This window comes from Ixodes scapularis, unplaced genomic scaffold (genome assembly GCF_016920785.2).
Source record: "Ixodes scapularis isolate PalLabHiFi unplaced genomic scaffold, ASM1692078v2 PGA_scaffold1__304_contigs__length_218370807, whole genome shotgun sequence".
Classification (NCBI taxonomy): Eukaryota; Metazoa; Arthropoda; class Arachnida; order Ixodida; family Ixodidae; genus Ixodes; species Ixodes scapularis.
Window position 1 is genome coordinate 142,205,922 of NW_024609846.1, and position 23,839 is coordinate 142,229,760.

General features: G+C 47.1%; 1 protein-coding gene across 1 annotated transcript in view; it reads right to left on the reverse strand.

The window, feature by feature from the left end:
* Positions 1–23,839, reverse strand: part of LOC115318379 (serine/threonine-protein kinase mTOR) — a 164,453-nt gene that overhangs the window by 71,964 nt on the left and 68,650 nt on the right. The window contains exons 15-25 of the mRNA XM_042290961.1: positions 22,750–22,884; positions 21,148–21,277; positions 18,708–18,952; positions 17,125–17,211; positions 16,282–16,449; positions 13,368–13,480; positions 10,856–10,970; positions 9,030–9,170; positions 6,883–7,032; positions 5,748–5,890; positions 101–263 (exon numbers count right to left, since the gene is read on the reverse strand). Coding sequence (XP_042146895.1) covers positions 101–263; positions 5,748–5,890; positions 6,883–7,032; positions 9,030–9,170; positions 10,856–10,970; positions 13,368–13,480; positions 16,282–16,449; positions 17,125–17,211; positions 18,708–18,952; positions 21,148–21,277; positions 22,750–22,884 — 1,590 coding nt within the window. The remainder of the gene's footprint in view (positions 1–100; positions 264–5,747; positions 5,891–6,882; positions 7,033–9,029; positions 9,171–10,855; positions 10,971–13,367; positions 13,481–16,281; positions 16,450–17,124; positions 17,212–18,707; positions 18,953–21,147; positions 21,278–22,749; positions 22,885–23,839) is intronic.

Here is a 23,839-nt window from a genome sequence, read left to right on the forward strand (position 1 = left end):
CAAGAACGCAGTTCCACATTAAAAACACTCCGTACGATCGACTCAAATTCATGTGAGGCGATTTGGCCACGTGGGGAATGCGAAAACGAGGCCGCTCCACCTTCTCGCAGTGCTCCATGAACTCGGCGAGGTTGAGGAGCGTCTGGGTGATTTCGGGAATGTCCTGGTCCACGAGCGCCTTCTGGAAGTTCTCAATTATCTCCTTCTGGTCATTGTCCGCCAGGTACACCCAACAGGACAGGAAGGCTGCATTGAACAGGTCCCTGAAATGAGAGCAGTCAAATTAGGGTCGTGCAGGGTGTGTCGCGTGCGACCGAAAGTAGACCTAACGAAAAACGCACTGCGAGGCCGGCTCCCGCGGTCATTGACGGAAAGAGAATGGCAGGGCGCGTCTTTAGAACGCCCGGCCGGTGCGAGCGCGTTCTCGAGGCGCATGAGACGCCGAAACGTCGCCGAAGGTGGGGAGCTCATGCTCACCGCCGTACTCACTTTGTTAGTTGTTATAGACACTTCCTGCGACGCACTCCCATAATGGAAGAGCGTCCCAAAAGTGCTGCATCAGTGTCTGGATGGAGCACGCGTCCTTGCTGGCTGAACACCAGTCGCAGTGAAATGCTACGCAGCACTCGTGTCCAATCTGTGCCCTGTGTTAGCTTCCAGTAGGTGACAGAAAGTCCATAAAAAGTCTAAAGAAAATCTTTAAAAATATTCATAAAAATCTATAAAAATTTATAAAAAAATCAATAGTAGGTTTATAGAAATTCCTCATTACCTAGGTGGCGTTGGGCAAGCGTGCTCACACATATGGTAGGAGTATGTGCAGGAGGTGACGGGGAAGAAAATAAGCGAAGGCTTGGGCAGAAATGGGGAGACGCGAAATAGCATCGTGCAACCGTGAGATGTGAACTTTGCCTTCTACCCCCACTGGACAGGGCTTCCTTCCAGAGACGCAACGTGCAACAATGTTCACGGTGCCAAAGCAGAGTGTGTACCAAGTTCATTTATGCGACGGTGTGGCTTCATGTTTATAGGTTGTTATCACAAAGCAAAGCACAATACATTCTATACTACCGCCATCTTCGGCATCAAAAGTGCAGGAAAGCGACGACTTTTTAATAAAACAATTCGCCCCTTACTTGTTTTTTTTTTTTCTTTCCACGCATGCCAGGGTGCTCCGATTCAGTAAACGTCTTCAGAGAATAAAATGTTTGAAAGCTAGTTTTTGTTCCCGCTGTTAGCCCGCCTAGAGCGTTATCGGTTACATTTTCACAGGTCATAAACGTTTTAAGCGAACCGCTGAAGAATGCATTAAAGCGGGTTGACCGTAGTGTCGATAAAATAATTTTTCATTACGAAGCTCCGGCCTAAAATTTTGCTTCAAGCCCGGTTTTGATATAGCGAATTACAGGATATATCTAACTAAAATATGTGTCCGACGGAGTTTGTTATAAACAGGTTCGACTTTACTTCTTCATAGCTTCAATAACAGATTTTGGGGTGCTCCTAGTACCGTATTTATTCGAATATAAGTCAACCATTTGTTTTTCCCGGAAATGTTGTCAAAATGAAGGGTTGACCCATAATCGAGACCAAAAAATTTTGACCTACATTCGCGACAAAATTTGGCGATTCTACTGAGGGCACGGAGCTATCGAATCACCGAGCCCGCGTTGCCGTAGAGCCACGCCGCTTCTTGTTTCAATAAGCTTTTGGTGCACGAAAACAACCGAAACAGCAGCAACCGACAACCCCCCCCCCCCCCCCCCCGTCGTGGCTAAAGCCCCTCGACATGTCTGCGTTTGGCGTGCAAGTAGCGTCAAATGCGCGAGTGCACGAGACCCGCTTCTCGAGCGGCCCTTGGAAGCGAATGGCGGCGCAGCACTGAAATGAGCGGCCCTAGGAAGCGAATGGCGGCGGAGCACCCACTCGTGGCACATGTCTCGCGCGGTTCCGCAACAATGGTTGGCGGTACTTGTAAAAAGCGCCTTTATCAAGGGGCTTTAGCCGTGGCCACCGCTCGCGCACATCCCTTGGGCGTCGGGTTTCGCCATCGTGCCTGTAGCGTTCCCCTCGCTGGGCAAGGGGGAAGGGGAGGGAGAGGAACGCAATGCGCCATGCACTTTGCCCTTAAGGCTTTACTTGCTTTCCATTCCTCTCCATCGCAAACGCGCACAAGAAAAACAAAACGCGAGTTTATTTTAGCTTGTTGTTTGCGGCGGCTCGCGTGTTGCTCATGGCGACTCGCGGCGTTGCTCGCATCTTTGAATTTGGTCTTTCATGGTTTTGCATGTCTCCACCTTCTTTCTTCCTGTCGTCATTTTACAACAGTGTCAGTGAGGTATTGTTGCAAATTTGCCAGGATGTCTACCAAGCTGAAGAAGCTTCGGACGATGATGACATGTCCGGAAGTTCTGACAACGATTAAGTTTTTGGCATCACCCTGTGATTTAGCCAAGAGTGCTGTAAATAAAAGTTTGTTTTTTTCTTTTGCCCTAACTTTCCCCTGTTCCAAAAAAGAAAAAAGAAAATTGATATATATTTGATTTTTTTTATTCTCGGTGGGTTTAATAAATAGGGGTGGACCTATTTTCGTGGTCGATCTATTTTCGGGTAAATCCGGTAATACAGTTAAACCTGGATGTAACGAACCTGTATACAACAAAATCCTCTATTTAACAAACTTTTTCAATTCCCCGACGCAATCTTCATAAAAGCGCTTGTATTTGTGAACTCCATGTAACGAAGCGCTCGCGATGGATAACCTTGATTTAACAAACTCGCTCCGCCGCAATCTCCATTTTTTTTTATCAGTGCCTATACTGAGTTACCTAAAATGCAGATATATTCTTGTCCAATTGCCACCAAAGGCGAGCAGCCGACCAAAAGACGTCGGTAATGGCAGCGAGCGGGCACTGCAGAGGCACGCCGTTGCGCTTTCCGGGCGCCGCCAGACTCCCAGCCTCTCGTGCAGCTGGGGGTGTCAGCAGCCTTTTGACGTCGCTACACAAAAGCCACCACGAATAAAAGCCCGACTTTACTTGCCACAATTTTGCGGCGCGACACTACTTCAGGGACACGAAGAGCAGCCAACAGCGTCCGATTTGACCATTGTTTCACAAGCACACATCGCCAGAGACATGTCCGCTAAAATGTCTCGCCGTCCCACAGAAACTCCCGCGAAGAAACTGCGACTCACGAGACGTAGCTAACGCTGAGCAGATACGAACATAAAACAAACAGCTACAAGCGAAACCAGCGGTCCCGAAAGTTGACGCTGACGCCGACAGTCGTGTTGCTCGCCACTGTCGCAGTTTGACACCAGGCAACGGTACGATCGATCTAGGGAATCTAGGGATGTTGTGAATATTTTTTCCCGGGGACAAGTGAAGTCAGCCAGTGAGTCAGCACACAAGCACAGCACAGCATTGTTCCGTCAACATGCCACCTGAAGCATGAGCTCCGCTACTGAGAAACGGAAAAGTTCTGCCTCTTGAAGACAAAGCCGTTATCCTGGATGCAGTGTCTGAGGGTGAAAGAAAAAAGGACGTAGCAGCCCGTTTTGGCATCCCAGCGAGCTCCCTGTCAACAATTTTGGGCTCAAAAGACGCAATCCGGAATGCAATGAAAGCCAACACAAGCTCCAAGAAGAAAAATCTGAAGTCATCAACCTATGCAGACGTGGACAAAGAGGTATTCATATAGTTCCTAGACATGCGTGCGCGAAACATTCTTATTAGCGGTGCAGTACTGCAGCAAAAAGCAAGGGATTATGCGTGCATTTTAGGCCACAATGATTTCACGGCAAGTAATGGCTGGCTACAAGGATTTAAAAGTCGTCACGGAGTTGTCGGGAAAGTTATCAGTGGAAAATCTGCATCCGCGGACCGAAATGGCGCTTCTTCCTGGGTGAATAACCAGCTACCGAAGATCTTGGATCGTTATGAAGCGGCTGATCTGTACAACGCCGACGAGACGGCCCTGTTTTTCCAGATGCTTCTGAGCCACACACTCACGTTAAAAAGAGATTGTTGTCATGCAGGCAAATAGAGCAAACTCCGGGTGACAGTTTTGCTTTGCACGAACAGTGACGAATCTGAAAAGCGCGTGCCGCTCGTTATTTGAAGAAGTTCCCGGCCCAGGTGCTTCAAAGGAACGAAAAGAATGCCTGTGAAGTATTTGGAAAACCCGAAAGCGTGGATGACGCGGGACATTTTCCGCGAGTGGCTGAACGAGTTCAACGGAGCGGTGAGGGAACAGGGCTGCCGGGTGTGTTTATTTTTAGACAACTGTTCAGCACACCATGAGGAAGGCCTCGTGTTATCGAACATTGAGTTGCAATATTTTCCGGCCAACTGCATGTCATTGATTCAGCCTCTTGACAAAGGTATCATCAACGGCGTAAAGTGCGCCTACCGATGTCGGCTGATTGTGCAACTGCTCCTGAACATTCGCCTCCACCGGGAGACTAAGACTGACATCTTCCGAGCAATTGAGATGCTTGCGGCGTCTTGGCAAGAAAGTGGTGAATGATGTTGATTGGGGCGAAGCTCTGGTGGTGCTGATGATACTGATTTTGTTCATAGGTAGTGCTAATGGTGCTGATTAACGTGATTATATACGCATTTGACCACAGCACCCTGTCCTGTATAGACGTTGAGCAGCTACATGCAACGTTTCATCCATGACATTCCCAGCTCTTGAGTTACTACCACATCTCAGAGCCCCCTACTCGTCCCGCAGTCGTGGCCGAGTGGTTAAGGCGATGGACTAGAAATCCATTGGGGTCTCCCCGCACAAGTTTGAATCCTGTCGACTGCGCAAACATTTTTTCTTTTTTTAACAAGACAGATGGGATGGCAATCGATGTGAGCACGGACGCCGGACAAGGCTAGACCCTAAGGTGCTTCGCCCCTAAAATGCAGACCATCGTCAATTGCTTTAGGAAGGCCCAGATAGTCAAGGACATGCGTGTCACGAACAACGACGGTGAAGAGGAGCCGTCAAGCCTCCCCGATTTTGCTGATGATTGAAGTGCGCTGTGCATGAACGAAGTGGTTCCTGACGGTGTCCAACTGAGTGACTTCTTCTACGCGGACAACTGTGTCATGTCTACCGAGGAAATATCGGACCAAGCCGTGGTCGAGCATACGAGACGTCGACGACAATGGCGAATCATCTGAAACTACTGAACCGCCTGTGGTGCCTACCGCAAGGAAGGTCTTGGATGCCATTGATGTATTACACCGGGTCGCCGGCTCCCAGGATGACGTCAGCTCTCTAAACGCTTTGGTGTCCTTTGAGCACTGCGTGCTGCCCTCGCTCGCGCGAAAGACACAAGGCAAGCTTACAAACTTTTTTTCCACTAAATAACCGACGTGGTGAGTTTGCCCACATAGATTTTTAATTTTCGCTTTCTTTCCACGTGTCCCTTATGAGTTTTTCCACGAAAACTGCATGTAACGAAATCCTCCATATAACAAATTATTGCAAACTTTTATCAATTTCGTTATATCCAGGTTTCACTGTACTCCCGATATAGTAAAATTAGTGCCCAGTCCTGGCGGGTATACTACAAAAGGATTCTACGGTGCGAAGGAAGTGAAAGTAACTTTTGGCGCAAGATTGGCGCAACTGCCTCACATCTCGATGAAACCTAGAAAGATGTAGCAGGGTTAGCACTTTGTTGCAGGCTAGTGCAGCCCTCTCTTCTGCCACAGGAGAGTCAAAGAAGAAGAAAGGAGGCCTACTTGGGGAGCTGGTTGTAGCTGTGTGCCAGGGACCAACAGGAGCGCAGTGCCGGGGACGGGGACGCCTTGAGCAGCTCAATGCTCAGCCTCCGCAGCCACTCCAGCCAGTCGTCCTTCGAGACACGCTTGCACGGCGTCCACAGCTGCGGAGTAGACAAAGCAAATTAAACACACTTCTTGAGGAGCCCCTGGAATCGAAGAAGCACAGTCAGACCCCTGAATCAGATACAGGATATATTAAAACTTAATTCAAACCAAACGTGATCAGGCGTCAAACACAAGCACCAGATAAAAATGTTACTTACAACCATTCGTCACATTAAGTTGAGATGCAGAATGTGTTATGGGTGTTTTAGCCTCTCTTTTGGTACAATGAGACTTCAGGATATGCAATTGTCTGTGACTTTATAGGAATTTTAGACCCATTCATGTGTATTGTTCTCCAACTTTTACGGGTTATTAGTGCGATTGTGCGAATATTCAAAACTTGAAACACTTTGCAAATAGTGTTTGCTATTCAACTCAATCACACCAAAACTATGCGGCGGACACTGTTTTGAAGGGCGGCAAAAAGAAGAGATAAAACTCAGCTTCGAAACAAGACCAAGATGGTGGCCGTCCGCTAATTTGAAAAAGAGAGGGAATCGCTCAAAGTTTTGCTCGAATTTCTGTCTTCAGCGCGAATTGGAAGCCACCGGGACATTGAAAATAGTTTTATTTTAAACATATTTTCTAAGTGAATTAGGTGTTGTTAGTTAGAAAAAATGTAGTTTACAGAAAATACAATCCAAAAAGGTAGTTTCCCAAAAATGAACTTTTTCACAATTTCTCGGTTTTCAATCCCCGCGTCCCCCTTATTATAAAAGGCTTATCAATTCTATCGTAACTGACAATGTGAGAACGGCGGGGCGCGTCATTCGAACACCAGGCCTCCAGCATGTACTCTATGCCTTCCGTTGTGCTTTGTCTGCAAGCACATGCTTGAGGCACACGAGACGCCGAAGCAATACGTAACTTATGAAGCTCTACTTAATGTTTTGTCACACTTTTCTCGGCAACCCCAGCCCTCAAAACAGATTCAATGTTGGGAGATCTGGGGGGGGATTATCAGCTCAAAGAGAAAGGAGGGGCTCACCCTTTCCAGGCTGGCCGAGCAGACTTTCTGCTTCTTGACCATGGTCACGTCCACGTTTGGCATCGGAGGGTCCTCTGACTGCTGGCGGCCCCTGGTGAGACGCTTCTCCAGACTGAACGCCTCGCCGTCGTCTTCCACCAGTGCCGTGCTCTAAGTGTAAGATATGCACACGCGTCAGCAATCAGCGGTCGTCGTTAGATGTTAAGGGGACACTGAACTCCCCCGAAACACTTTATTTTCAAACGCCTGGGTAGGACACATAAAACCTAGAATAAACTCCTCCACCGCCTTCAAAAAAAACAAAACAATTACTCTCCGCCTGTTGTTGTAGATGATAGAGGGCAGCTGATGACGAGATCAAAGCTGTGCTAGAGGAGCTGCAGTTCCAAGATGTTTTGCTCCATTTACCTTAAAGGGGCGGTGCAACGATTTTATGATTAAAAGAATTTGCATCTCGTCCCTTTTACGTTGTTTATCGTGTCCCAGAGGATAGAGAAAACACTTCCTTCGTTAAAAATGTCGCGATTCCGCTGCATAATCGCAAAGCAAAAGTCGAGCTTTTTCCCCCACCTGTGCCCCAAGTGGCAGCCGAAGGAACTACGGCGGAAATATTACGTGACCTCGCTCGGCTCTAAGCTGCAGCGTAGCGCCCGCTAATGTATGCAGAGAGAGGGAGGGGAAGCGTCCTCCGAGATAGCACACGGGAAGCTACATGGCACTCTGAATGACGTCACTGGGAGTGCGACAGGTGTGACCCTGAAGACTGGGAGTGAGTTGAGGGGTGCCCAAAATGTCAATCTTTATCTTTTTTTTACGCAACAACTAGGACACGCAGGCGAAATCGGTTTTCTGTTCTTTACTTCAGAAGTGTCAGGGGGCAACTTTCAGAAATCTTTGACCGAAGTCCGAAAATCGTTGCACCGCCCCTTTAAGCCTGGACCTCGTGCCACCAGACTTTTGGCTGTTTTCCAAGATGAAGAAACATCTGAAGGGTGCACGGTTCGCATCCAACAATGAGGTTACCGTTGTAGTGCGCCATTGGTGTCAACAACCGCCTTCAATCATCTACGTTGGCATGTGGAAAGCAGTGCACATGTAGCGTAAGTGCATCGGCGCCAGTGAGGTCTATATTGAAAAGTGATGTGCTCCTGGGAAAAAGGAGATTCCAAACTTTCATTCGAATGTAACATCTTTCAATTCCATCAGTGAATTAAAAATTAGAGCCTACAAGGCAAAGCTTATTAATCACCCCTCGTATATTCAGCTGAATTGACAACTGGAACTTTCTATAATTCACGACCATGTAAGTTCCTCAATGTACGGGCTGCACCGTTGTTGTATAAGCAGGCTCAATGGAAGTCCGCGAACAATCTGGAAGTCTGCGAACAATCACCAAGGTAGCTGGGGGCTGCAGCGACGCAAAGTTTGGGAAGCGCTGGTTAAGACAGTTTGATGAATCGGAGCTTTAACGCTTTGTCTACAAAGATGAGGTAGGAGGCAGGCAACTAGTAGAACAGAGAAGTGCAAATGTAAAAAAAAAACTTTCAACCTTTCCACTCTGGTGAAGAAGGAAGACCTGCGAAGCTGTACTATGATGGGACGACCTCAAGGACGACGTCTAGGACAACCTCAAGTCAAACCAGTCTCTACGTGATGCTGTGCACGCTTCCCTTCTGCACTCCCGGATACAAAGCTTTCGCGCTGAATTTTCTGAGTCACAAGGAGAAGGGAACTGCACTTTCCTGCCTTTTTCACTTCTCCTTGTCTCAAGCACTCCATCCACACCACCTGTTTCTGCTCCTCTCTTTCTTACCCTTTCCACCCTTCTCCATCTGCACTTCCTCACACCACCTGCTTCTGCCCCTTTCATTCCTGTGTACTAAGTTCCTAGCTCAGCCAGCAGAGCACTCGGCTTCCAAGCTGGCGACCGGGGTTGAATCTCTTGCACCGATTGCCATTTTATTTTAAGATGGTTTGGCGGTTACAAGTTAACTGATCAACACATTTCATACTTACATGTCTCCTGAGGTTTGTTGGCCCTATAAAACTGCTTTAAAATAGATCAATGGGACGTGCATTTAACCTTCCCCACCACCTCGACACAAGTTGGCAGGCTCGTTTCAGTGAGAACAAGGGCAGCCCCTCACCCTGACAATCCTGGTGACCAGGGCGTTGTAGCGGTCGTGGGTGATCTTGTGCGTCTCCACCACCTTGGACACCAGGGGAACGAAGATCTTGTACTTTTTGCCCAGCTGGACCACCATTGCACACAAGGTGTTCATGGCTTGCTGCACAGGGCCACACAAGTGAAAATTCACTAAGCTTAACCAGTCAACCAACTTCCATCAACAAAAAGAAAAAAAAAAAAAAAATAAAAAAAAAAACCACGAGAAGAATAAAGAACAGCTAGAAGGTGTAACCAAGCTTGGATGCTCAATAATAAGCATACTTTTCATGAAACAGCATCATTATGACGTAAAGTTCTGACACAACTTCCATGCAAGGTGTACAAATGGAGAGGTACAAATATGTGTGAGGGGGGGGGGGGGGGGGGGGGGCATCCCTTTGAAATGTGACCGCACAAAGTGAAAAAATACATGAGAAACTGATATGCAGGTACCCGTTAGAAATGTGCCTAGAACAAAAGCAGGTGCTGTAGATATAGCAAACAATGCAAACCTATGTTCCATAGTGCTGCTCATTAACTTTAATAATTGTAAAACAAGTACTTTTACAGTGTCAGCTGTACTGGACGAGCATCGTGTTGCCGAAAACGAACGGAGCGTGTGCGAGCTTATTGCAGGTGGCTTTGGTGTCGGGAGATGGCGAGTGCAGCAGGGACACCCTCAGCCTTTTGCTGACAATAGTCGTAGGTGAGGCGTAGCATGTTTGGTCAATCGTGATTGCGCTGGGGGCCATGTGGTTGCTCTCCTGGCCAGCTGCTCTTTCTCGTCTTCGGTCGCCCGTTCCCTCAACACTCTAAGCCTTTGTGCGCAAGAATGGGGCGCCCGAAGCATACGCGGGAGCAACTGGCGGCTGCTCGGCGGCATAAATGCGCCCACGAGAGAGAACGTCGTCGACGTGTAGGCGCCGACGGTCTCACCTTAGGTGTTAGGATGAAATGCATTTGACTTCAAGACCATGTAGTATACGTGAACGTGAAGCGGAACCTTGAAGAGAACATTAAAGAGCAAAGAATGGACAGGCTGGTGCGACCAAGCAATTTGTGCAGTGCATCCACAAGAACGTGTTTGGTGCTAGCTGTTCTTTGTGTGATCGGTTGTGGTTTATGCGAGACACTGTGCAAGGACACATCATTGGAATTTCCAGTCAATCATGATGCAAGACCATTTAAATGTCGCACCAGCTAATGCTGTCCATTCGTATCACGTCGCGTGATCGTCCGCGCAATTTTTTTATGTGTCCCAGAACCTCTCAGCGAACTTTATGTGGATTGCCCAGGCAATTATTATACCAGCAGGTCGTTTGACTTAATGATGGGTACAGTGATGTGTATGTGGTCTATCAAGCATATGGCAATATCTTTTCTTTCTTCTCTAGTTAGCAAATTTCAAATTTCGTACTTGATCCGTTTTACGTTTGGCATCCAATATTCAATCTGACATTCGAAAGTATACTAATGAAAAATCATTCTATCAATACTGATGCAACTCCAAACAAGCCTAATTCACATACGTCTAATAATGTCTGTAACTCAAGCTCTGAACCAAGAAAAAAATCACACTACGAATTTGTGATTTACAGAGCTAGGCCAACTTGCGAAAGAATGCTCAAATCAATTCCGCTCCAAGAGAGGTTCACGAGCATTGTGCGGCGCAACAGAGAGAGAACAGCAGCAAACACGTATCTCTGCAACTGCGTCGAGCTCTGAAACAAAAACGTCCCGGCGACATCGGTTTCGCGAGGAATTTCCGCTCAACGCCGACCGTCCGACGTATCACTGCCCACTTACCGAGCGCAGCTCCGGAGTAGTGTCCAGGGTTCGGACGAGGGGGTGGATGATGCGGGCCGCAAATTCGGAGAAGTCCAAAGACTCCGAGAGGACGTCGATGGTCTCCAGGGCAGTGCTGCATGCAAGAAAAAATGGAAGGAGAGCGTCACGCTCAGTCTTGGCAAGAAAAACATGGCTGTGTTTCTGCGGCGCTCTGCTTGCAGGCTACACGGAGATGCGATAGCATTTATGTTTCTCTTATGAGGGCGACGTCGCGCCGATTAAATTGAGACGATCCTCACCCCGTCGCTCGGCCTTCGGTCGTAGCAGCATAAGCCCACCTCGCTTCTCTGTCGCTAGCCAAACGCTGCTCTCTCTTTTTTGGCGTCTTACCGGCACATTGAATGCATTGAACCTATGTGTGCCGCCGTTTCTGTTCAGCAATGCCCTCTTCAACCTGCTCCTTTCTCTCTCGAGGCATTGTGGATGACCGTAGCACTCCCACCAACTGTATGACTATTGTAGACCCCTTTAGAAAGTGTGCCCTCAAACGGAAGCTGTAGAATCTCTGCACAATTGCGCTCGCAAGTGCGAGCTCCTTGCGTCCGATTGCACCTCGGGTGTGTAAGCCCTCGTGCGGTGATAGCAAAACTCAGAAGTATCCTTGAGGTCGTCCTTGACGTTGTCCTTGAGGTCGTCCTATAAGTCGTCCTTGAGGTCATCCTAGAAGTCGTCCTTGAGGTCGTCCTAGATGTTATCCTTGAGGTCGTCCTAGAAGTCGTCCTTTAGGCGGGGTCCTTGAGGTCGTCCAAGAAGTCGTCCTTCAGATCGTCCTAGACTTGTCCTCTAGGCATCGTCCAAGACGTAAAGATAACAGCTTCGCTGGTCCTCCATCTTCACGTGAACTGGAAGGGCTCTACATTGTTTTTCTCTAGCTGCGCGTCATTATCATCATCATTGTTGTTACTATTTTGCTTTGTTCATTCGCCATTGCAGTCGTGGACTTCAGCCTCTCATCTAGATCTCATCTCGGTGAATCGTGTTTTCGGACTACGCTGACTGTGATGTCAATGCCCCATCTCTTCTTCCGCCGCCGCGATATGTCGCTAAGAAGTGCAGAAAGTACTCAACCATGACACTAGAAAAGAAGGCAGCGACTCTCAAGCTAATCAAAATTTGCCGAATGCAAACGAAGGCATAACCTGAAACAAGGCGTGCAGGCATAACCTGAAGCAAGGCACTATTTAGGGCTTTTTTAAGCCCGCTTAGACGTGATAAAGGCAAGCTTTTTAATCTGCTGATTTTTCGGACTGCTCTATTATTCAAACGTTTTTTTGATCGAAGTCCAAAAAAATTGCGGTGGCTTAGCTCGGCTATGCCAGGATATAAATAACGTGAGCTTATGCGCACAAAATGAGAGGCGCTATCAAGCGGCTCTGGTGCAGCGTCAGACTTGGCTACTGCGCAACGGAGGCGCACAGCTGGGCACGTAGCGGTGCCAGTGCGTCTGCCGCAGCCATGGTACGTCACTCCTCTGGAATGCACAGACCCGCGAGGCGGGCGAGGCAGGTGCGGCGGCGGCGGAGCGCACGGCGCCGGCTTCGTGTAGCTCTTATAATGAGCCGTGCTCATTATGCGTAGCGCGCGGCGCCGCGCTCATTATGTGGAGCCCCGCCGCTGCGCGCTCCGCATAATGAGCACGGCTCATTATGAGGGCCATGCGAAACTGCTCAACCTCGGCCAGTGTAGCTAAAGCTACAAAATCAGTCGGCAACTTACGACTTTCCTGCACACACACATTCATTTAATGTAACAAATTTGAATTTTCCTACGGGGGTTGCCGAAAAAAATGCTAAGACATCTGAAAGTCGATACGAAATAGAACACTGTCGTAGAAGCATTTCAAAATGATATTCTTTAGCTCTTACTGTTGCCACCTTGTGGAGACATGCAGAGAAAGTTAAACAACCTCGAGGAAGTATTCATTAAAATTATTAGGAATGTGCGAATATTATAAACCTTCGAATCAAGACCAGTATGTCGGCGCATTTGATTTTAGGTTCAAACCAAAGAGTACCGATAAAAATTCAAAATAAGGTAGACTCTCGGCAATTCAAGGTCCCTTTGTTTTCCAGAGAGTCGAATTTCACATAGAATTTTAAATGGTGCTTTTTGATTTGAACCTTTAAATGAAATGCATTGTTATGCAGGTCTATGCTTGAAGGTGTATAATATAATAGCATGGGTGAAAGTTTTGGCAATTATACATACGAGCCTATGGAAACAAATCAGCGGTAATTATGCGTTTATCCTCTGGGGCCGATTAATTCGAAGGATTTTTTTTGCATACACCAGAAGTCCGGTATATCCTGTAAGACGGGACAGGCCCTGTTCAATTTCCATCATGTCCAACGTACATTGGCTGATCAAATTCTTTAGTCTGTCGCATCTTTCGGAATCCAGGTAAATTTGAAGTACGGTTGGCACTCGGTAAACAGAAAACAGCGCGAGAAAAGGAGCAAAGAAGACTCACATCCTGACGTTCATGGGTATGTCGGCAGAGTCAAACAGCTTGATGATGGGAGGGAGGATGAGATGCAGGTAGTCATCCAAGTTGCAGCCAAACTTCTGCAGCGCCATCAGCAGCTGAAAAACCACAGACGCACAACCGTCCCAAGGTTTGAACAACTTTGTTCCATCACATTTTGCTTAATGACTATTTGTCTTAAAGATAAACACCGACTTTCCAAACTGCTTGATAAGTATGATAGTGGTTGAACTGGGTGGTATCTATAAAACTGTGAAAATTGCTTAGAAATATGAACTTTCTATCATAGAGTATCTTACCCTTGCAGTAATACAATAAAAAAAAGGGGGGGCCCAACGTTCTCAAATGAATGCACTGAACGCAAAGCTGCAAGCGAGCCAGACTAGAATAACGGTAATGATCCCTAGACAAGGGGAACAAGGGGACAAAGGACAAAAACAAATCTCCAAACACAACTAGGTGAACGGTGTGTGACTCAAAAAATTCCACCAAGTCCTGGTATAGAACCAGGGAGCTCTCCATTTCCAGTGGAGCACTCTACCAACTGAAGTAATCAGGTGTTGGATGTCAGTAGAGTAGGTGGGTTTTAACAGCCACCACCAGACTAACACCAACAAGGGTGAACGGCCTGCATTTTAAGTTTATGATGTAATGCAACTAATGCAAAGGTGCAAGCAAGTTGGAGAAGAATAACGATAATGACCTCTGGAGAAGGGGAACAAAGGACAAAGAGAAATCTCCAAACACAGCAGGTATCGAACCAGGGCCTCAGGGGTGACTAAAGCAATGGTCACTGAGGAGTACTATTTCTCATCTTTAACTTGTTACATGGAGGCGTTTTCTTTTTGGATTGGTGATATGCCAAACTCCGTTGATGGTTCCGGTGTGGCATGAATGTGTCAGGATTCCAAGAAAAGAGCTTGGTTGAACTTGGACCAATTAAAGTTCAATTAAACTTTTTTTTTTTTAATTATTTTTTTAATTAGACAGATTTCAGTCAAATGTTTACATTCAAGTAACACAATATACTGTTCCTCCCCGTCGTACTTGCTCTGTCTGCGACTAGATTTATCTGCACTGGTTCTCCCGTTCTGGTCATCACCGCTGCCACGTTCCCAAAGCACGGCGATGGCGGCGTCCAACGAAATCTCGCATTATGCAACTGACCGCATCCCCCGCATCCACCATGCTTGTTCGGTGATTGTCCCGCACGTCATGAGTAGGGACCGATCGGACACTTGTGTGATGTACGTTGCAAGCATGACCTCTAACTCCAAAAAGCACCCAGGCCTATCCAAACTTCGGTCCGCGGAAACCTCTTCGTTTGCCGGCGCAGTTACAAGATCTTGCACTGTTGAAGATGCCACTTTCACACGAGATGCCGAAGCACCCTGACAGGTCGAACGTGCGTCTGGTAGCACAGCTGTTGGTGGTTTTTGGGTGAAGAATGGCCGTAAAGGAGCACCAAAAACCTAAACTGCCTGGGTCACGCGTGTTAATACGGAGAAACATAGTTGGCACTCCAGCACTGTCGCATGATCTCGATATTCGATCGAACGACGTGTGACCGTGCATCGTGCGAAAACAAGCAGCGGGGAGTGAGGCTGTTTCAGTGGCTCTCACATCAAGTGCACGCCACCCTCGAAACTCAGACGAGCCGCGTGCCACCGCGCAGCTGGAGTAGTATGGTGTGCCGTGCGCCGTTCACCGCCATGCATTCGGGCTGATTTGCGAATTGCTATCACCATGACCACAATCCTCGTTTAAGCAGATTAAAAAAAAAAAAAAACGGCTGAACTCATAACAAGTTGAGGTGTACTTGATATCGCGATTGTTCCGTCTTTGTCGGCGGAGGGATGCTTTGGTTCCGATTATAAATCGACCCCCCCTGTCCAAATTTTCAAAAATTTAAAAATGAGTAAACCTTCAATCATAGCTACGGTACCTTAGTTTCTCGGAAACTGGATCCAACTTCAATATGCCTGCACAGCTTATATGTTTGTCATCATCCAGATTTTTGCTCCACCAGCCTTGCACCAGTAGCAAAAGTGGCAACGTTAGTGCACCACCTCACTTTCACGGGCCTCAATTGTTCCCAGAACTTACTGATTTAGTGGTTTTCGAAGACGGTCAGCAAGTTACTAATTGGAACATGGAGGTGAAGGGTCACAACAGGACAATTTTCAGGGCAGGACATCAGCTGATGGAAGCTTGCTGAATGGTAGCCATCTTCTCATACGCCTTCAAAAACATCGCACCACATACGCGTGTTCTCAGTGCCTTCGCCGGGCAATCTGTTCAGCTCCACGCTCGTTTTTATCTCAACCACTGTGGCAAATCAAGTTCAGCTCTGCTTTCAGAGCGTTTCTACTTCCCTCTTTACGAGGTGAACTAAAGTACTTGCCTGTGGATTTAAGGTCAGTAAAACATAAAACAAAACCCAAAAACGTACAAGTCTGAAATGCAAGCAGTGTCACTGTTTTCTCCAACAACTGATTTATGTAGGTATTACTTCGTGCAGCATGCAAACTATGTAGGGAGCTTGCTTTCTTCCGAAGAAAACCACAAGGACAGTACCCGTGACCACTTTTGGAACAGCACACCTTACTACCCTTGGAAGCACAAATAAACGCAATTAAACACCTGGGAGCTTACTGATTTTGGTTGTGCCTCTTGGATGCATGAAAGGGAATAGACTTCATTTGCTTCACCGCGATTGTCTGCACGCATTTCCAGATTAGCATTTTCTTAAATTTTGACCCCAAACTTTGATACCGTAATGTGACCAGTAAAGGACATCAGTAGGAGATACCCCGAAGAGCCACGTCCACTAGGCTGACAACAACTGCAAGCTCTAAACTTTCTTTCGGGCCTCGTGTTGCCAACAATGGAGAGTCACCTTGGCGGTGACGGCACGGTCTGCGCTCATGTCGTGCATGAACACCTTGAGGGCGTGGGGCACCAACTTGGGCAGGTACATCTTGAAGTCCGGCCCCAGCGACATGACGATCTGCTCCACCAGCATGATGATCGTCGACTGGATCGGACTGTTCACTATCCAGAACTCCTGCGCCCCGGCGAGAAAGCACCATGTGAGGCGACGTGGCTAGACCCTACTAGAGTCGCTAAATGAGCCTCAGAGTAACAACACTTCGGACATCTTGTTGCATTTAAGTATCAAAATGGCGGTGCTAGCAAGAAAATCAGGGAACAGAGTGCCGACGTTCTAAGCGCGGCTTACGCATTCAATGACTCTAGACTACACCCATGGTGCCACTATTACGAACGAAGGACTGTTGGACGAACATAATGCAAGCAATAAGTTGTATGCCGAAACTATTAAAGGTGCACTACACTTACGTTAGAAGTTCAGCCTACAACTACACTGGTGGTGCGCGTCTCTGGCATTGTGTTTTAGCACTTCTGTGCTCTGTCATTTGGAAGGAAGAAATCTTCAAAAATGAAAAAGAAGTTCAGATAATATTCGTGCGAATACAGTAGGGGTAAATAATTGTATGAAACACGATTTTTCAGCTTCTACCGCTAATGCTTCAAGTACCTCAATGTTTCCACCTTAATTTTAAATTGCAGTCTAGTCCAAGAAATCATAAATTAGAACACTGTATCTCACAAACTTTGCAATACTGCTTTTTGTGGCAAGTTTCCGCCATGAAAATTTATGGTGCTCTACGGACTATCGGTACTAACAGAAACCAAAGCCAAGATGATGGCAAACACTGGCCTTTATAAGAGCAAAGATGTCGTCCAGGTAATTGCGGATGTGCTGCCTCACGATGGCAATGAGCTGAGCCAGCTGCTGGAAGAGAAACTGCAAAAAGGAAAGAGAAACATGACGTACACATGAGAAGCCTGCAGAAATCCATGGCAAATGCACACCTTGCTTGAGCCCTCATGAGCTCTCAACATTGCTGAACTGTGAACTTCTCCAAGAAATTTTTGTCAGCACCCACTGGCCACCCTAGATGCGTGCAGTGCCGTCGAGTGGGTGACAATAGCAAGCTATTTCCTTTGATTCATTTGGCACCATTACAGAAGAAAACATGTCCTACATGTAGTGTTCTCTGACGGCCCACTACAAACACCTTTTATTTCAGATATAAAATGTTTCTAAGTTTGATTTTTCTGCATACTCTGGTGAGAAAAACCTAACCTTTCTTCGAGTTTGTGTGGAGAACCGAGACGCAACATTCTTCAAAGTTTTTATTGGTATGAATGCAGAATTGCATACTAATGTAAGTCAACCAAGATTAAACATTTTTTTGTGGTGTGCGTGGCAGGTCCTATGACTCAACATCACGTGATGTCACAATGTGAAGTCATAATGACATGTGACGATTATTGCAAGCTTTACGACACAAAAGCTACTGAGGCCATAATGTATGGTGTCACATGAGGTCATGGTGTCTACAATGCTACTTACTGGATCTAGTAACGTTGGGTGTAGAGTCATGACGTAACATGACATTATGTCTGGGCATGTGCAAATACTGAGTTTGAAGCGAATTCGAAGCAAATAGTGGTTTTCGCGAGTGCTGCTCGGTAAGAAGCACGCTTATCGGGGCTAACCTGCCGCGATCAATACTTTAAACAACTCTTTCATTTTAAAATAAAGTGAAATCACAAAAACGTCATTTTCAAGGGGCTAACAATTAATTTTTTTGAGTTTTCATAAATATAAAAATATACATTCTAATTAAACCTCAATAGTTGCATTCCACATATCCTCAAGCTTATGCATGCCAATCATGGATGTCATAGGACAATATTCACAAAAATGATAGCGCACAAACTGTGGAGATGCCTCAAAATCGTCAAAAGAGAAAATGTGTTTGAATATTATCATAGACTTGTAGGAACACTCCTTCGCAACAGGAAAAATTATTTTTTTATTCTTTTTGTGAGAAATTGAAGCTGAAAAAAGATTGCAATGAAGGAGATGGCTAGGCCTACTTCTTAAAATCATTGTGATGGCAGGCGACGTCACAATTCGAAGAGACACGCACATGAACATGGCTCATATATTTGCCTTTCTGGCTAGCCGGGAAGTCTTCAAATGTGAATTTGACCAATTTCGCCACCATATTCAGTCCTTATTCTCTATTATACATAAAATATGATGATTAAAGAATATCAAAACATTCAAACCCGAAATCACATTGTTTGCAAAATATTGCCGTTTCTCGATCCGCATCTCTCCTCAAAACACGTCCTGCGTTCGAAGTCGTAAAAACCTGCCATTTCTCACACGTGGCAGTTCTGCGTACGACGGTTTGATCGACAGAAACGCGTCGTGTGGCCACCCACCTCCCTGAAGCTGTTGTCGACGGTGCGCACGACGTTGAGCAGGGAGGGCAGCACCTGGGACACGTAGGGCACGCAGCGCAGGCCCAGGCTCTTGAAGATGAAGACCACCGCCTGCACCACGTTGGTGTGGTGCTGGCCCAGGGTCGGGTCCCGCATGATGCGCATCAGCGTCGACACCACCATGGCCGGGTAGAACTCCTCCAGCGAGCCGCCCATGCTCACCAGCATCTCGCTCGCACCCAGCTCTGCGAGTCCACGTCCGGCAGACGGTTTCCGAGGTAGCTTAGACCCTCGTCGATCGACACCTTAGAGTTAGCGTAATAATCTAGAAAGAAAGGTCCCGTGCGTGCCGTAGCGGCGGGGCACAGACGCCTTGGTATACACAGAGCAGCGGCTAAATATCACCCATAAGGTCTGTGCCTAGTTCTTTCCTAGATTACTTTGCAAAAAACCACCGGCATCGCGCATTGCACGAAGAAAGACAATAAAGTTGACGAGCACTGGACAACTTCGACTCGCTGCGGCAAGACAAGCGCACCTAGCCGATAGTCTGTATTCTTTCCCCCCACTTTTCTGTTGCTCTCTTTCTGGTTCTCTCTCTCTCGGGTCCACCGACGTCGGCGTTTACGCTTTGCAACGTTCTGCTCCCAATGAACGCAGACCTCGTGTAATGAATCTAGCCACCAACAAGGCGAGAACGGCAGAAGAAGCTTCCGTTGTCTCGCCTGGAGTGTGAGCTTCCTACCTTAAACAACGCTTGGGTGTCACATGCGCAGCCCAGGCGTTTGAAGGGACACGCCCTACTGCTGCTCTGCTGTTCTAGAGCGTGGGTTCTCTTCATAGGCACCTAGGAGTTTCCCGGAGTATCCTCGAGGGTTCCCCAAGCTCCCAAAATTTCTTCTACCGTCCCTAACCTAATTCGAGCATTTTTTCCTGTTTAAGCCTCATGTTGGTACATCTTAGTCACTCATTGATGCATAACGCTGTGTCTAGTATGTGCATTATTGTTTACAAGGTCTGCAGGTTTCTGCATTGCTTTACCGAATCATTGCCGACGCTAGGATGGGTTGCTCCGACATCAATAAAGTTAAGTGGGTGTTCCTTGAGATCAAAAAGAACACCCGTGCTGGTTCTCAAACTGGTTCTCGAACTGGGCTTTGAAATTCTCTTGGCTGTCCTCGCCCCTAAGTCGAGACTAATTTAGAAGATCTGAGCCATTAATTGACACACAACAATGTGGCAGATTCTTTATCTGGGCACTATTCTTTACTAGGTCTGTAGTCTTCTGCGGGGCATTACTGCATTAGCGCCGAAACCAGGAGTGTTGCACGAGAGATGGGCATTCTATCAGATAAAAAAGTTTGAGAACCTCTGTGCAAACCTATGAAGCAAGATTGATCTCCAGATCATAATGTTGAATCAACCCCCTGCAATGGCCAGCTACTTCTCCTCGAAGACTGCGCTCGGCGTTAAATTTTACGTTTGATTTCAAGCCGGCCCAATCTCAGCCAGGCGGGAAGACAAAAACATACCGTATTTGCACGAATATAACGCGAGTTTTTTTCCGAAATTACGTGCTCCAAAACGCACCTCGCGTTATATTCGGAATCGAGTTCAGCCACGAGGCGCGCGAGTCTGGAGAAAGCCAGAGGAGAAAGTCATCCCTCCGGCTCAATGCAAAAGATCCAATGGAAAAAGAAGTGGGGGTGTGGAGGGGCATTTTCTAGCCATTGGGCCACGTGAAGGGGCGAATAGAAAACATAAAAAAAGCATTTTTATCGCTTTTGTGTTTTTACAACGCACGCCGCACGCGCGCGTGCCATGCGGGCACCGGCCAATTCGAGCCAAGCCAAGCCGGGCCAAGTCAAGTCAACACAAGCCAAGCCAAGACCACTGACCGCGTTTACGCAATCGTGCAACACGAGGCATTTGTTTACGAAGAGGGATCAGAACAAGAATTGTGATCGTGTATTGGGTTCAGCAGTCTTTTCTCTGCCTGCGCATTGTTTAGTCTCCAGAGTGGTCTGGTGTTTGTGTGTTGGTGCTTCTGCTTGGTGCCTTGTTTGGATTGTGGGCTGCCGAGGAGCTTCCACGGAAGAAAAAAGAACTACCAGACAAGCAGGTGCCGTGCTGCTGCATACCTGTGTAGTCGCCAAGCGGATTGTAAACGGGAGGACCTGAGCAGTGAGGATGAGTGCAGTCAAAACATAAACTGATATTTCTTCTATTTCCATTGACTTTTCACTTCTGCTATGCCCCCGAGTGCGAGAAATTCACGCGGCATCGGTTCGCGTTATAATAGTAATAATATTTTTTTTTCTTTTTGGGGGCATCAAAAACTGCCCTCGCGTTATATTCGTGGTCGCGTTATATTCGTGCAAATACGGTAATTCTGTTTGGTAGATGACGTGGAAAAGGCTGGTGCTGGGAAAGTACAGACCCTGGCTTTCCGGCGGAACCACGCTGATGCTGACGACAGCTCCGGAATCACTGAAGCTGTCGATCATTCCCAAGTTCAGCTTGTGCTTAAATGGGTCCAGGGCTCCCAGGAGTCCAAGGACCCGAATGGCCTGGTAAAATAAAACGTAACAAAAAAATGGATGATTAGTACGCTAGACATGGTGCAGCGTATAGAGAAAGCTCACAACTCACACAAAACTAAAATATAGTTAGAAAAAAATAAAGTTTAGATAGTTCAACTTGCACAAGCTCACTATCGGGTAGTGCAAGGGGTGAACGATAGTTGTTATAAATTTTGGCAACGATTGGGGGGCCACCAGGAGGGCTGTACGGACATTATTACAGATGCACATCCATGCTCCAGCACTCGTCATGTCATTCCTGCCAGGCCAGCAGCACATATCATACTATATCTAACAAACATGTAAGTATGGTCTTCTTGCTTTGTTTAAACACCCAGATCAGGCTCTCAAAGGTATCTATGCTCGTTTTAACCTTAAGAAACATAGTAAAAAAAAGTCAGGCTCCTTGCAGAGCATTACTAATTTCCCCATTTATGTGCGATAGGCCTTCCAGGGAAGAAGAGAAAGTCAGCCGAACGGCACCGCTTACTAAAGGTTCAATCTCGTTTCTGGCACACGCCGTGAGATGGCGCAGCACGACGGGAAAGGCCGCAAAGCACGCGATTGGGCCCTTGTGCACCGCAGAAATGACTTTGCCTTGGCATCCTCCGACCACCGACCTTGGGTAGCTCGGTCGGCAAAGCACTCGTCTCTTTTTATGTGGTTCCCCATGGGCGTAAGGCTTTTCGGTGCCAGTTTCTCATTACAGCCGGCCGCTACAGCAGGCTGTCACGGAACTCCGTGAAAGTTTGCCGATAAAACAATATTCTGCGTTAAAAGAGCTTCAAAGTGTAAACAAGTTTCAACGACAAATCTGATTCAATTTGTTATCAGGAAGCTAAAAAAAAAATTGAGCAGCCCTGCGTTAATCCACAATAGAGTCACAGCGACAGCTGCGACATGTCACGGCAAAAACACTGGGCATCGGCGTCGCGTTAACACACCGTGGGGTGTGTGAATCAAAGCGTTCGGAACAAAATAGACATCTGCCTTGTTCTGAACGCTTTTGTTTTGTTCCACTTCATTCCGAACGTTTTTGTTCCTTTTTGGTTTCGAAATGCGTGAAAGAGCGTCTCCCAGCACGAGTTCTCAGCATTGACAGTGCTACAACGACATTTTCTTACGGGCCAATTTTTTTCTCCAGAGCGTGCGTGCAGTGGGCACTGGACACTGTGAAAGGCCCAAGTTAAGAGCGGGTTATTAATGCTGTGGCGTAGCTCAGTGGTAACGCCTTCGCTTCGCATGCTGCGGACCCAGGTGGCGGGCAATCTTTACTGAGGATTTGGCACCGTCGCCGACGGACGCCCTTTGTCGCCAACTACAACGTCAACAACAACAGCTACAACTACAACATCAATGACGGTTGTCATTTTCAGTGGTGGGAACAGTCCATAACAGCTATCGGTGTAAAAAAATCCTCTTCTTCCCCAGTATCCCTCACAACAAGCGTATATACTCACCTCTCTCCGAATGCTGCTCGACTGCTCGGTTTTGAGGAAGTTGAGCAGCACGTCCAGCAGTGAGGGGTACTTGTGGTACGGCTCAACCACGTAGCCCGTGCTCTCCACGAGCTGTCCCAGCGTCCAGAGGCTGATCTGCAAGTCGGCACCAGCACGGTTCGCTCAGGGTCCTCCTCTGGCATGGCTCACAAAATACGAGTCTTCTTTAGAATCCAACATTTCAAGCTTTAGAACAGAGGCTCTCAAATATTTTTCAGGAACTCCTACCTCTCCTGACGGCTGGCCGAAGAGCCCCTAGTAGTCTCAAATTTGATGCAATGAAGCATTTCGGAAGCCTGCACACCTTATAAACAATGATAGACATACCAGTGAATTTGGCAAATAGTTAAGCATCCATGGATGACTAGCATAAATAACTGCCTAAATTGAAAGAACGCTTTCCTTAAAGGCATGGGTAGTCGAGGACACTTGGGATCTTGGGAAGCCACCAGGGGTACTTCGGGAACCCCTTTTGAGAGCCATGCTGCAGAACTAGGGGTGTGCGAATATTTGAAATTTAAAATACGAATAGAATAATTTCCTTATTGAAAGTATTTGATTAGGGAACTGCATATTAGGAGAAACTATGAATAGTCAGAAAAACTATGAATTGTCAGACAAACTCCAAATATTTGGGAAAACTCGGAATATTTGGATAACTAACTAAGCATTTGTGCGCCGTGCACGCCCTGAACATTCTCAAGTATTTCAGAATGTTTATTCACCAGAATCTACACGTGATTTGTTCCTTATCTGTTCTGTGTCAGCTCTGTTTCCATTTGGCATAGAACTCTTATCTGCCCCATGAGACAGCAGTAGTTTTTATAGCGGTATCTTTACAGGGCCAACGAACGTCAGGAGCCGCAGAAGCACGAAATGTGTACGTCGGCCAGTCTGTAACCTCTAAAGGATCTTGAATATCAAATAGAACTTGGGGGTTTTATGTGCCAAACCAACAACGGGCACCTGGCACACCCCAGCGGAGGACTGAGGATTAACTTCGACCCCTTGATATTTTGACATGCAAACGAAAGCATGGTTACACGGCGCC